This window comes from Varanus komodoensis, unplaced genomic scaffold (assembly GCF_004798865.1).
Source record: "Varanus komodoensis strain SLA01 unplaced genomic scaffold, ASM479886v1 scaffold1, whole genome shotgun sequence".
Taxonomy (NCBI): Eukaryota; Metazoa; Chordata; class Lepidosauria; order Squamata; family Varanidae; genus Varanus; species Varanus komodoensis.
In genome coordinates this window covers 27662001-27675884 of record NW_025335268.1, presented here as the reverse complement: position 1 = coordinate 27675884, position 13884 = coordinate 27662001, and the positions used below count along the sequence as shown (strand labels likewise).

Here is a 13884-nt window from a genome sequence, read left to right as displayed (position 1 = left end):
GCAAATATGTTGCTCATTTATTGAACTTGTGCAGGATTCAAAACCTTTTCTCAGGAAAGCCATATTATGTATTTTCCTAACACTCCTCTGTTTCTTGCTCTGAAACATTATTACACAGATAATAATAACGCAGTAATATCTATTCTTGAGAGCTTATGATATTCTTGATAGCAAGTAGATTGTATATCCTGTCTTAGTTATGCTACATATATTACATTACTTTTCTAACTTGCCTTTTTTCCTCTTGCAAAGAACCCAAGATGGTTTGGATAGTCCTTATCCACTCCATTATATCCTCACAACAACCCTGTAAGGTAGATTAGCTTGAGATTGAGTGACTGGCCCAAAGTTTCTTGGCCAAGTGGAGTCTCGAACTTGGAACTCCCTGGTCCCCAGTCCAACACTCTAAACACCATGCCATATTGGCTGTTTTACTACTTTGTATGTGGGAATTCATCCCCACCATTTAATACCCCTGTATCCTACTTTTAAAACAATGTTGATAGTTTGTCTGTTCCCCCAGCTCAAAGTAGTCTGCCATTTTAAAACCTTTTAATATATGTATGTATGTATTTTATTGGGGACTCTGTTTTTCATCTGTAGAACAGCTATCCTGTATGTGAGAGTTCATGCTGCTGGTAATGCATATTAGGCACATGTGCTTAGAGAAAAATATTTCACAGGTATTTAATTACCATCAGCATGTAGAAAAGTTTTGCTATTCATGCAATGGACTGAGCTGAAAGGACCTACCAGGGTAAAACAGTTTAAAATATTGAATCTGTTTACAAAATCATGAGGAGCTGGTTAAAAGGACAATCAATGCTACATATGTACTTCCAGGCAGTATAAATATCTGTATATCTATTAGTGATCTTTTTCCTTGATTGTTTTTCCAGTTGCACTCGGACAATACCAGTTAGCTGCTGCTCTGGCAGAAAAATATTGTGACTTTGATATTTTGGTGCAAATGTGTGAGCAGACTGATAACCAGCCTAGATTACAGCGTTACATGACCCAGTTCGCTGATCAGGTAACATTCTTTATTCATTCAAGTGACAGGCTGTTAATTAAGAGCAGTTTATAGGAAATATCTCAAAAGTGTTGTTTCAAGATTATGAGGGTACATGTTTTCTTCTGTTAAGCTCCTCTTTTACTACACTGGGAATTTAATGGTCAGGCTGGACAGCTGCCATTAGTAATTTCCATTTCAAATCCTACTGTTTTCCATATATGTAAACCTATCGAAGACCCTCATAACTTACTGACAGAATATTCCAATGTGCTACCATCCTGCTGAGTTTCCTACTCAGCTGCCGTGTTCAAGAATGTGACCAAAGGACTATGAGGTTTTTTTTTTTTTTAACAAGTCATTGTGTAAAATATGCACAATCAAGCAAAACCAGGTCAACAGGAAACACTTGGTTTACATCTTTCTATTCAGTTACAACTGGCTTCAAGGTTGCAGTGAGCTTCCCAGCCTTAGGAATAACCACTTGATGACCATCACCAGGTCAGGGGAGGTTCTGATGAGGCTGAAACAATACAGAATACAGTGGTTCTCCTGCTCGCTTCTTGAAGCATCTAGATAAATAATGGACATGGAAAGTAAAAGAAACTAACTGCTAAATAAAAGGAAATAAACTGTCATAGCCTGAACTGGACTCTAAGGGAGAAAAGTGCATTGTTAGAGGCCAACCTTTCACTGAAATATCAAAGTAACTTGATTCATTAGCTAGGATGGGAAACTCTTAAGAAGTGTGGGGCCTGTGCCATGAGACAGCAGGAACAGAAGCAGAAGTTGGATCCTTCCAACATTGTTGTTCAGTAAAAGGCAATAAGTAAGGATGATGAACAGAAACAAAAGCCCTCCCTTACCCGAGACGAGGTGCAGTTGTGTGATTGCTACAGGAAGGGAATCCCTGAGTGGAGGAGGGACAGAGTCATGTCCACCTTAGGAAAGGATGCCAGCTTGCCAAGAAAGCAAACTTCATAGAACATTTCTGCCCATCTTAAATCTTTTTATCTGCCTTTCCTAAAAACTTAGGGTGGAAACACACATGAGCATAATTGGTGATAAACTGCTTACTGAAAGTAAATATGCAATCCTTTTTGGATTGGTGAGTGCATTTGGAGTTTTGAGAGCAAGCTCTGGACATTTATCCAAAATGGCTACTTCAGAGGGGCATGGTCAGCTACAGAATACTTATTTTCCAGGAGGCAAACTGGTGGAGGTAGAACAGAAATAACTTGCTCGACCCATGTACAAGGCACATCAGTTCTAGGTTCTAAAGCACCAAGTCATTCTTCAAACCCACAGTTTTCACAGAAAATTAAGTTGACTCAGAAATATAGAGTAGTCAAGAAACTGAATATAAAGCAAGAAGTGCAAGGATGTGAGTCACAAATACCAAATCATAGATTTGGTATCAAAAAGCACAGCAAAATATCCATTTCACAGCAAACTAATGATGTTTACAAATGTGCATAAATGTATATACATGTGCAACCTAGCCACTTAATCACATTCTCCCACACACAGAGAATATAAGTGAAATGCACCCCACAAATAAATGCCGGAGTACACCAACATGTTCTGATTCACAGAACCCACTCACTACAGACTACACCAAACCAAGCAAGCCAAAAATATGCATTGAAAGAAATCTGCCTAGACATTGCAGAGCAAAACTTAGCCCCTCAGAGTACTTTCTCTCTTCCAATTTTTTTAAAAAATGAGAAGTCTATGAGAGCCCAGTTGAGGACTGCAGCCTTACATATACGCACGGAAAAGGACATGGCTTCCAGGATAGGCATGGATACTGCCACATTTCTCCAGAGTCATGAACATACTCTTCCTGTTATCTTGTTTGTATGCATGCTTGTGCATGCATGTACTATTGATGAGAATAAATGAAGGAGGTTTTAGTTCTATATATATTTTCTAGCTTCACTATTAGAAGAGAGCTACAGAACCAATTTGATGTACTTTTATTCCAGAAATGGGCACTGTATATTTAACTCTTTTGTTTAGTCTTGCTACTGTTGGAATGTAGTCATATCATAACTGAAAATTTGCTGAAAAGTATGGCTCATTTACTGGAGGACTTAGTTCCAAGCTTTCTGCTAAAACATATTAAGAGAGTAGAGTCATTACTTTTACATTAATTGTGTGAAAATATTTACTTTACCACATGACTAATATTTTTAGTGTAAGTTCCCAGTTTTGCAAGGAGGTACCATTCTGAACAGCCATGCTTACTCAGTTGTAACTTTTAGAATTTTTCAGATTTCCTTTTCCGTTGGTATTTGGAGAAAGGGAAACGAGGGAAACTGTTATCACAGCCCATTGCTCAGCACGGCCAGTTGGCCAGCTTCCTACAATCTCATGAACATCTGAGTTGGCTACATGACATCAACAGTAATGATTTGGAAAAGGTACGTTGTATTATAAAGTACAAGACATTTAGAGACTCTTTTCTACACTAATCCAGCCATGTGCTGCCTAGTGCATTCCAGCACAAGGTATTGCACATTCTGTCATACAAGATATGTGCGCTGTGTTGTGGGAGGGCTTCCAAATAGCTCTTGCATGAGTTCACGCAATCTCACTGCCAGAGTTTCTTCCATTCATGCCTCTTTGAATTCTATTCCACACAATTTAAATCTCTTCCTTAAAGTAAGAAGAATGTATATAAGGCAGTCTAATTCTTTGAAACACTGACACAAAAGTCAGTGTAAATTCTTCAGATGTTTTTACAGTTCTTAAGAAATGGAATTTTTAATACAACATTTTTCTTGTTCAACTGCTAGTTGTTGTAGTTTTTCAGTGTAGCCAGGTGAATGTACTTGTTTTGTTTGTAAACTGCAAAGTTCATATAAATGTTTGAAGTCATATTCCCCAGTCTAAATATTGTTATAATAGCACAATATTGTGAGGGGTTTTTTTTGTTAAATCTGGCCAATATATTTTATCTTTTTGTGAATATTTTGGAACCTGCCCACATTTTAGTGAGTTCTTCTTATTTCTGATAGCTGTATCTCAAAACATTTTAAAAATAAACTGAAATCTTGTGAAGAAACTCAATAGAAAGCAACTCAATTGATTTTACAAATATATTATTAAATACTCTTTTGTAAAAGTTATATCTGGCACTGATGTCTAGGTAACATTAATGGTACATTTTTGGTTATTGCTATTAACCCTAGATCTGTAATGGTGACTAAGTTATATTTGCACTCTGAATATGTTTATGCAAAAGAAAGTCTCACTGAATTAAGTGTGACATAATAAGTGTGTTTAGGGTTGCAACTTTAGTGTAGGATAGGAAGAAAACTCTTTTCAGCAATCTCAGAATTTGATCATGCTTCTTACAGAACACTAATTTTATTTAGATTGCCCATAAATTATATTTTAGGAAGAATTTCCTTGTTTAGCATCTCTTGTTTTTCTTTTGGTCTTCTCTAACTTTAATATTCCATATTTGTCAATTTTAGGCTCACCGAACACTACAGAATTTAGCAAATATAGAAACGCGGTACTTTGTGAAGAAGAAAACTCTTCTTGGCTTAAGTAAATTATCGATGCTGGCTTCGGATTTATCAGATGTGATAGTAAATGAGAAAATTGACGGTATTCCTTTTTCTTTTCTAAGGCAATGTTTAAAGTGTCTTGTATATATTTAATAGCCCTCTGTTAGAATTCTGTTCTGTACCCAAACAGCATGGTGGTTGAGTGATAGTACAAAATGTGGATAGTAGTGCCAGGGTTTTGTTTCCCAGAGTAATGTATCAATTCTGCACTGATCATCTCCTTTTTAAAAGCTATCTCCTGTATAACTTTTTAAGAAAATCACCATTGTGCTTGGAATACAATCTTATTGATACACCATGTGAACTAACTATCCAGTTGCTCGCAGAGATGCAGGAGGCATGAACTGCAAAAATGCTAGTTGCTGGCCACTGTTTTGCAGCCTTATTTTTGTTCAAGGTTTTGCAAGGAGACTCCAATTAACCTACTCTTTTCAATATTTGAGTTAAATAATAAAAGAATGTTACTGTTTTTATACTCTGTAACTATAGTAATGTGTACTATCCTTCTGTTTCTCTAAACATATATAAGAAATTACTGAGCAAGAGCGCTTTCTGCTGCACCAAGAAACATTACCTGAGCTGTTGCTGGCTGAGAAAAAATTAAATCTCAATGAAATGCCTGTGTTAAGTGCCCCCCAACTGATTGAGGTATGTGCTACTAGTTGTCTTAACAGTATTTTTAATTTGAATTTCTTGCTGTGAACTCATACAACCCCTGACACACATCCTAGTTTGTTGAGCAATATGTTCATAGCTGATCTGAATAAAAATCCAGAGTAAGCCTCTGTATAGTCAGCCCAAGGTTGAGCTGAGTTCAGCTTCTTTTCCCCAGAGTAGTGTGTGCTGCTTTTCAAATAAAATAAACTTCTGGATAACAAGCAATTTGCTATCACCAAGGCTGGTCCACAAAGATTTTTTTTTGCTATTACCAATTTCACAGCATTACATATAAGATCTTGATCTCCTGAAATGGAGAATAGTAGTAATGGGGGGAAATGCATGTTGATAGCCAACCTGCCACTTTCTGAGTGCATGGACAACCATGTAAATAGTGTTTGGTAATGAACATATGCAGAACCTGTCTTCTTGCACTTTATAAAAAATCCTGTGTATCATGATAGCACTATATAAACATTTGGTTGTATATAGTGTTGTGACTGCATTCGTGAGAAAAGCTTGCAACTCTCATAAGGTGAGATATTCAAAATTTTAAAATGTTTTATTGTAATTTTAATGTCACAAAATTCATAAATCCCAACAATCAACTGGAGATTCGTAAATAGTCCAACTGTAATAGTAAGTGGTTGTAAATGTTTCTTCAGTCTTACTGTTGTTTGTTGTATAGTCTTTCACAGTGCTTTTTTTGTAAAAAAAAAAAAAAAAAAAGTGCTGGAACTCAGTCGCGGGCAGTAAGCACACACACCAATCCCAAGCTGAGCAGCAGCATCCAAAGTAGCTATCTCTCACTATCAGATAGCAGGCACAATAGCAGCCTGCAGGCACTATGTTAATGATGTTTGCTGCTGATCTGCTACGCCTCAAAATCACTTCATAAAATCCATTGAAAAAAAGTGCCAGAACATCGTTCCGGTGCGTTCTATGACAAAAAAAGTCCTGGTCATTCAAAAAGTTTTCAATGGTTTTCATACATTTTTGGAGGTAGTCTCCCATTCTGTGAACCATGTTGTCAAAACTGTATTTGAGGCTGATTCTTGGGTTTATTTTGACAGTTTTTCAACTAATATAACATTTCATAGACAGCATTTAAATATCCCACTAAACCAATCTGTGAATAAGCTATGGTGAGTTGTTCACTGAACAACCCACAATACACCTGAAAGACTACTGAGCTCACGCATGGGTTCTTCTCAGTCCTCCAGCTGGCTTCAGCACATATACCAGTGCCGTTCACAGCAAAACTTGTCTCCCTCTCCGGCCTCCAACCACTGCAGTTTTCATTCACTGACATTGAAAAATGGTGCCTTTAAAAAGAGAATATTTGAGGTTGTGGGACCTTTGTGTAGTTTGACCCCTGAAATTACAGTTTTTAAAAAAATATCATTTGTGAGTTCTTTGCAATTGTGCAAGTGTACGCTCGATGGGTGTCTGAAATATGTAGCTTTTCCTGGTCAATTACCTTGTCTGTTTCAGTTGTCAAAGGGGGAGAACAAAGTGGCACTGAAAGGGTACCACCCACTTAACATACATACATTCCCTGTCCAAAAAAAAGTCTCAAATTTGCTAGCTATATAAAACCAACTCTTTCTTTGGCAACTGTTAAAACTAACTGTTCATAAAAGGAGGATTTCTGAATTACCAAGAGACTTGGGGAAGTTTCGAAAAGCTGGTGACTAATAAGAACTTGTAGGACATACTTATCACACTGCTAAGATGGTGATGTACTTGTCATTGTCTTTTGGCACAAAACTCCCCTTAAGCCACTTCCTTCTTCAGTTGACATCTGTCAGGTGTGTACTGTCAAGTAACCTATATGCAGCCTCACTTGGTCAGTATCTGTGGTTGCTACTTACCACTCTTTGTCAGTGGACACTTACCAGGCCACTGGCCAGCCAAGACAAGACTCCACAGTTCTTGACTGTGATATGATGGATAATTTCCTTTGTGCCCTGGAAGGTATTGGTCAGGAGGGTCCCTCAACCTTTTGGGGAGGCTTTTCAGGGAGCCCACTTAGCTTCAGTGAGGAGATGATGAGAAATGTTCCTTCTGTTCATTTGTCACATACAGGCTTGGATTCTATTTTATACCAAACAGTTCCAAGATGTTAAATATAAATAGATCTTTTGGTGTTTTCCAGGTCTTATGTTTTTCCAGAATATTGTAGATGATACTTGTTTGTCAACCAATGTGGACTTAATTTCTCTAACAGAACACTTATTTGTGTAACTAAGTTCCTAGCACAATAGACTAGGAATGTTATGGCTTAAAATGGTATGCAAATATGAAGCTTATCATATTGCAACCTCACAGTGCATTCTTTCCATTGTAATATAGGTGGAATACATTTCTAAAACCTCAAGCACTCGTCTATCCTATAAAAATACCTACAGCTGAATCAGGACATATTTCAGTGAAAAGGTCACATGAGTTAGAACACAGGGTGGTTCTCCCACAATGAATGCTTAACAAGGTCACTTGCATCATTTTGAAGTCTAAAAATATTTTTGTGTTTCAATCTTTGTAATAGTTATATATATGTGATGAGAACAGGAGGGCTAATGAATATGACTTCAAGAAAGCACTTGATCTTCTGGAGTACCTTAATGAGGTATGTGATTGAATTAGTTTCAGCAATCTGATCTCAAAAGAATGGTTTACACTCTCACTGAAATCCCCCCTCTGTCATCTGAGTAAATGACTATCCAGCCCCTTGCCTGTTTCCTATAGAATACTGAAGTTGACAGCACTCTGACAGTTTTAAGTACTGGCAACTTCCTTTTTATTAAATAGAGCACTTAGTCTGTGAAGTACAGAGGTGTACAACAAAATGTGTATTTCTGTGTTTGTCTTTCGAAAAGGTCACTTTTAGAATTAGTTGCAAAGATTTAATTAACAAAAATCAATAGAAATTTCAGAGTGTACATATGATTCTATATTTTAAGAGAATCTTTACAAATATCACTAGAAGACTGCGGCCAGAGAATCCCAGAGAATAAGATAGATGTTTTTACTGCTGGTGTTCATTATTTTTATTAATTTTAGCTCTTTTGTCATTGTTACAGCATTTTATTGTATAAGTTACCCTGGGAGGGCTTTTGCCCTTGAAAGAAGTCTAGAAGTATTCTAAATGAATTATTACATATATTACATTATATCCCACCTTTTTCTTCTTGCAAGAAGCACAAGGGGGCTTACATAGACCTCCTCCACTCCATTTTATCCATGCAACAACAATCCTGTGAGATTGATTAGACTGACGGTGAAAAGCTGTCTTTTCCCCAGCTTTTTCATATGTTTCTGTCTCTGCGAGGTTTCTTTGGAGAACTTTTTCTGGTTAGCTCAGTTCCCTATTCCCAGAACCCCTTTTCTGAAGCTCATCCCTGCTTTTCCTTTGGGTTCCTTTCCATTGCCTGCTTTAGGTTCTGGGCTTTTCCTTTGTCTTTGTCCCAGAACTTCTTTCCCAGTCCTCAGATTAGCCATGTATGAGATTGTAAGCCTAGTTAAATTGACTTATTTTTTTCACAAACTGAACCATGAACTATTTAGCTTTCTGGGCCATCATAGTCAGACTTTACTTCCTTAGGAACAAAAAATACTTCAAACTGCTTAGATCTGTGGAAATTGTTGATAAGTAAAAGGGTGGCTCAATAGATATGTAGTTTCACAGTGCCAGTCACACTGTAGAACTGGTAACTTTCCTGGAGCATCATTTGTAGATTGAGAAAGCAGATGGTTGCTGCTGCCTTGTCCTTTTCATCTCTGCAGTTTTCCTAATAAAGTTTTAAAGTTGACTATGTCTGTTACTAAGAGACATTTTCCCTGGCTTTGTGCAAAGCTGCTCTGTGCTTGACTACAGTGGAATAAAAGATGTTTTAAAATTCAACCTTCTTCCAGTTCACCACTACTTTCTAACTAGACTGTATTTGTAGTAAGTTCATGCTTTCTCTAACTTGATTATGTTGGCTCCCTCCTTATAAAAGAATGTATACAGCTTTCATAGTATCTTCCATCAGATTTATGTGTACTCTTATGCAGTTAATTTGCCTCTAAAGTCTATCTCTGTCTCAAGAGAGCTTGAGGAAATCTAGCAATTTTTAAGCTGACTTTATTTTTTTTCTCTCCTCTAGTAGCTCTGAATGGACTGATATTGTTTGCATAATCTGAATTTTCCTTACTCTTCAACCTTACATGTTTTTTTCTGTTTCATTTTTCAACCTTCTTTTCTTCCTGCGTCTGCAATATCATCTTTCTCTGTTATCATCTATCCATTCCTCTTTCCAGTGATTTTATGTGCGTCTGCTAAAATCTTTTTGCTTCCATTGTTAGGACTACTTAATTCCTCTCTTTAGGTTTCTGCATACAGTAGCATTTTGAACAGAATTTTGGGCTGCCTATCTCTTGGTAGTCTTCTCTTTCATCAACCATTCTGCAAACTTTTCAAGCTCATTTGGTTCTCTTTTCTTTGTAACACACATTTTTGAGGTTTTGCTGTACTGCTTTTTGATGCAGTACTCTGTCCCTTGACTCCCTTCTTCCCACCCAATCTAACAATATCCCTTTTTAAAACCATCTTCAAAATAAAATAAAATGTACTGTCCTTGAAACCTAGCCTAATTTGTTAGTTCACTTAAGGTGGTAATGGCATAATAAAAACTAAAACTATCATATTTGAATGTATATTGTTTTTCTCCCTTTGACATTTCAAATGTGTTTAATATTCCTTTTTTCCCTCTCTCCCTTTAAATAAAGGATGAGCAAGTGGACGTAAATTATCTTAAACTTAAAATACTTTGCAAAGCTCTGCTGAGAGATGAGTAAGTAAACACTATTGATTTAAAGCATTTCATATTCCTCCTCATCTGAAAATACTCCCAGAGAAGTTTATGTTCCGTTAAGAACAAACAAGACTGTCTTCAAGTTTACAATCTAGAATAGGTAGCGCAAAAGGAAAAGGTGATGAGGTGCAAAGTGGAAAGAAAGTGAAGCAAAAACCTTATGCTGGCTCTGAAAGTTGCAGAGTTTTTATACAGTTTGCTTCAGTGGAAACAGTGCTGGGCAAGGTGCTGCCAAATGGAGCTAGTCTTTTACCATAGCCAGGCAGTACCCTGCTTCCTGTCTCTTTCTTCCATAGATTTTAATATGTTCAAACAGCTAAAGATGGCTCTTCAGAGTATGTTTGCGTGGAGGTAGTTAGAATCCACTTTTCTGTTTGCACATTGTTCCGGACAACCCCTATGACAAATTAGAATACCATGTTCCCCATTTAGTTCTTGAAAACTGATTAGCTTTTAAAACAGTACTACTGTCTAGTCTCTCAAGCTTCAAAATACCAGAATAGATGAAGTTCAGCATTGTGTTCTACGATTAACTGATTGAATCCATAAGCCCTTGCAATACTGAACTGCAACATTGACCTTATTATGATGTGCATTTATTTGAAACACTATGCAGACAGCTACCTGCATGAATATGTGTGCAGCCCAGTCTGTGTATAGGTTCACCCAAAAGTTGGTCCCTTTTAGTTCACTGAGGTTTATTCCTGAACAAATCTATAGAATTTTTGAATTAATCTGTTTTCTCTGCTATAGTAACAGCTTCAGGTTTTACTTAATAGAAATCACCATTTACAAATACTATTAACTCTATGGAAACAAATCTTAAAGTAATCCAATCAAAGGTTGATATCTAAATTGTCAGAGCAAACATTTGTTAGAAATTGATCCTTATTTGAATAGCATGTTTAGCGTTCTAGTAATAGCGTTTTCTCAGTCAGTGGTTCTATAGATTATACATTAAGCATTTATCCTTATTTGAATGAAAAAAATCATCTTCATTATTGAGGCATGCTCATATCCCTACACTGGATGCCCTGAACTATCTGCCCTGTAGAAATTTGCATACTTTTTTATTCTCCAAAGCTATATATGGCAATTAAATTCTTGGGTAGTATCCTGAGGCTGGTGGAGAACACTTTGTGACTTCCTAACATAGCAATGAATTTTGTTTCTCTTATTCATTTGGTTCATTGCTACAGAAGGAAAAATAAATAGCAATGGAGAAAGGGTTTAGGGAAGAATGGATGCATTTTCTCAGCATGCTTTGCTGTTCAATACAAACTTTACATTTAAGAGCAGATATATAGAAAAATCTTATAGTAAAAGTAGTAGCAAGAAAAACTTAATCAAGTGTTCTTGCTCAAAAATGTTTAAAAATGCATTTTGGAAAATGTTACTTAAGATAGGCCTCTCTAATGAAAAGAGGCATTCATTCATATTGAACTAAAACTCAGAACATGATTTCCAAGTTCTCTTGGCTCAGCATCTTGTATCAGAAACAGTTCTAGCAAACTTCTTGTAGGGAGGGTCAAGGTTGAATGCTGAGTTAATCTGCTAATGAAACAATTCACCAATGTAGGACAATACACACTGAAAGCATAATGCAACAACTAAGCCATCAAAAAACTGGTTGTGCAAGCTGCATATCGTTGTTCAGATTTGACCATTCTCTTTGTGTAATACAGGTGCCTTTTGAAATTTGCCTGTTAGAGGGGTCAGGCCAATACTATCACTTCTATGTTATGCTCTTCAAAGCATGGGAGCATGTTATATTAACTATGATACCTTCTACTGATGATATTCAACATTATAATAGCAGATTGCTGATCATGCAGCAGAAGTTTCCCTTCCTTTCTTCTCCACTGCAGCTCCCCATGAGCCCTTGTAACCTACTCCAAACCTCTGGAGAATATTTTGGGTGGACATGGAGACTGAATGCAGAATCGGTCTTGCTGTTTGATGTCACTCCATTAGCAAAAGATACTGTTTGGATACCAGTCTATAACAAGGCCTATCTAATTTTTTTGGTACTTTAGTTTTTGTAATGTGAACAAGCATTTTTACATTCTTAATACTGCCTTAAAATAACTTCTCATGGTAAAGATCCTGAGCGCAAGACAACTGCAAATAATTCAGGTCTGGAAAATACACATGGTAAAAAGCAGCACTAGGAATTCTCATTTATCATATTGTTGATCCTTTTATTAATCTTTACAACACACCCTTTAAAAAAAACTTTTGAATTGCAGTTGGTCCAGTTCAGAAGGCAAAGATGATCCAATTGAAGCATCTAAAGACAGCATATTTGTGAAAATAATACAAAAGTTGTTAAAAGAAGGTAAATTTTGTTGTGCTTCCAGAAGTATGTTGCCTGTGAGTCCTGTACTTTAAAATTCTGCTCATACAATAATATCTGTGCTATCAAACTTTTAAGAAGCATTAATAGTCAAGATTTAAATATATAGCTAGCAAAATATAAAGCTTGACTTGCTAAGAGCATATTGCCAGATATGTTTTTTTTAATTTATTTCTAAATTAAAGTGCTTGAAAAGGTTGTGAATATATTGTAGTCCTAAACAAGTTATTCTGAAATGTTTCCAAAAATCACTAAACATTTACAATTTTGATTAAATTGTAGGAGTGCAGCTCAGCGAATATCTGCCGGAGGTAGAAGATTTGCTACAAGCGGATGAACTTGGACACTTAAAATCCAGTGCTTATTTTGAATTCATACTGAAAGCAAATTATGAGCTTTATGTTTACAGGCAGGCATAACATAATTTTGAATCTTAGAAGTTGTTTCTAAAGAATTTTTTTACTTTGTGTAATATTTTCTTAAAGTGTGTATGCTAAATAAGAATGTCTAACCTAGACAGTCATGGCTGACCTAGGATGCTGATCTTTTAACACAGTGTACTGTTATTTGCAATAAAGTATTTACTCAAGAACATTTCTGAAATTAAAATTATTTATGCATCAAAGGTTACATGATATTTTCATCTTATAAAAATAAAATTTTACAAAGTATAGGAAAATTGTTCTGCGCTGCTCTCAAGCAATTTTAAAACAAGGTTTCAAACGGACTTTTTCACTTTCCCAATCTAGTTTCTAGCTTGTTTTCTGCTTCTGTATGTAAATATAATCCATACAATTTTACATCTTATCCTAACAAACAAAATACATATCCACATATTTATATATAAATGATTACTTAGATGCTCACCACAGACTGATAATGCATTCTACTACAATCTAGGCAGTGATATGAAGTCTAGGAAGCAGTTCTTCACATGCCTCTCCTGGAAGATTCTCTTCTCTACTTAAAACCAGGTTCTTTTTTGGCTAGTGGTCTGCTGGATCCACAACGTATTTAAATTATAATGCTTAAAAAGCAGATAAACTAGTATCAATCAGCTTATCTGCGCCATTCTCACTAATGTCACAGGTGAAATGGCCAAACATGAAGACTGCCTGCAATGAAACTTGCGTCGCCTTACATTTTACTTTTTGGCTTGGCCAGATGCCTGATAGAAGAACTTGATCCAACAGCTGAGAAGGTCATAAGTTAAATCAGTTGAAGAGAATCCAGTTTCTAGTTTTAAAAGCACAGCTACCATTCCATGGCTTCTTTTCTTGCTGTGCTAATACGGTTCGAAGAGGAGAGGAGCTGAATATGTTTGGAAGAATAGACTTATCTGGAGATGTTCAAACCAATGTAGAAAACAAACGTATTTGCACTACTAGAAATAGATTCAAAGTACTGCAGAGCAGAGAAGGG

The 13884-nt window shown here is 36.3% G+C and overlaps 1 protein-coding gene across 1 annotated transcript in view; it reads left to right on the top strand.

Moving 5' to 3' along the window:
- NUP133 (nucleoporin 133) overlaps nucleotides 1-13056 on the top strand; it is a 30443-nt gene extending 17387 nt beyond the window's left edge. The window contains exons 19-26 of the mRNA XM_044420603.1: nucleotides 900-1033; nucleotides 3280-3438; nucleotides 4498-4633; nucleotides 5123-5241; nucleotides 7799-7879; nucleotides 10021-10085; nucleotides 12356-12444; nucleotides 12745-13056. Coding sequence (XP_044276538.1) covers nucleotides 900-1033; nucleotides 3280-3438; nucleotides 4498-4633; nucleotides 5123-5241; nucleotides 7799-7879; nucleotides 10021-10085; nucleotides 12356-12444; nucleotides 12745-12881 — 920 coding nt within the window. The 3' untranslated portion in view covers nucleotides 12882-13056. The remainder of the gene's footprint in view (nucleotides 1-899; nucleotides 1034-3279; nucleotides 3439-4497; nucleotides 4634-5122; nucleotides 5242-7798; nucleotides 7880-10020; nucleotides 10086-12355; nucleotides 12445-12744) is intronic.
- Nucleotides 13057-13884: the final 828 nt, after the last annotated feature.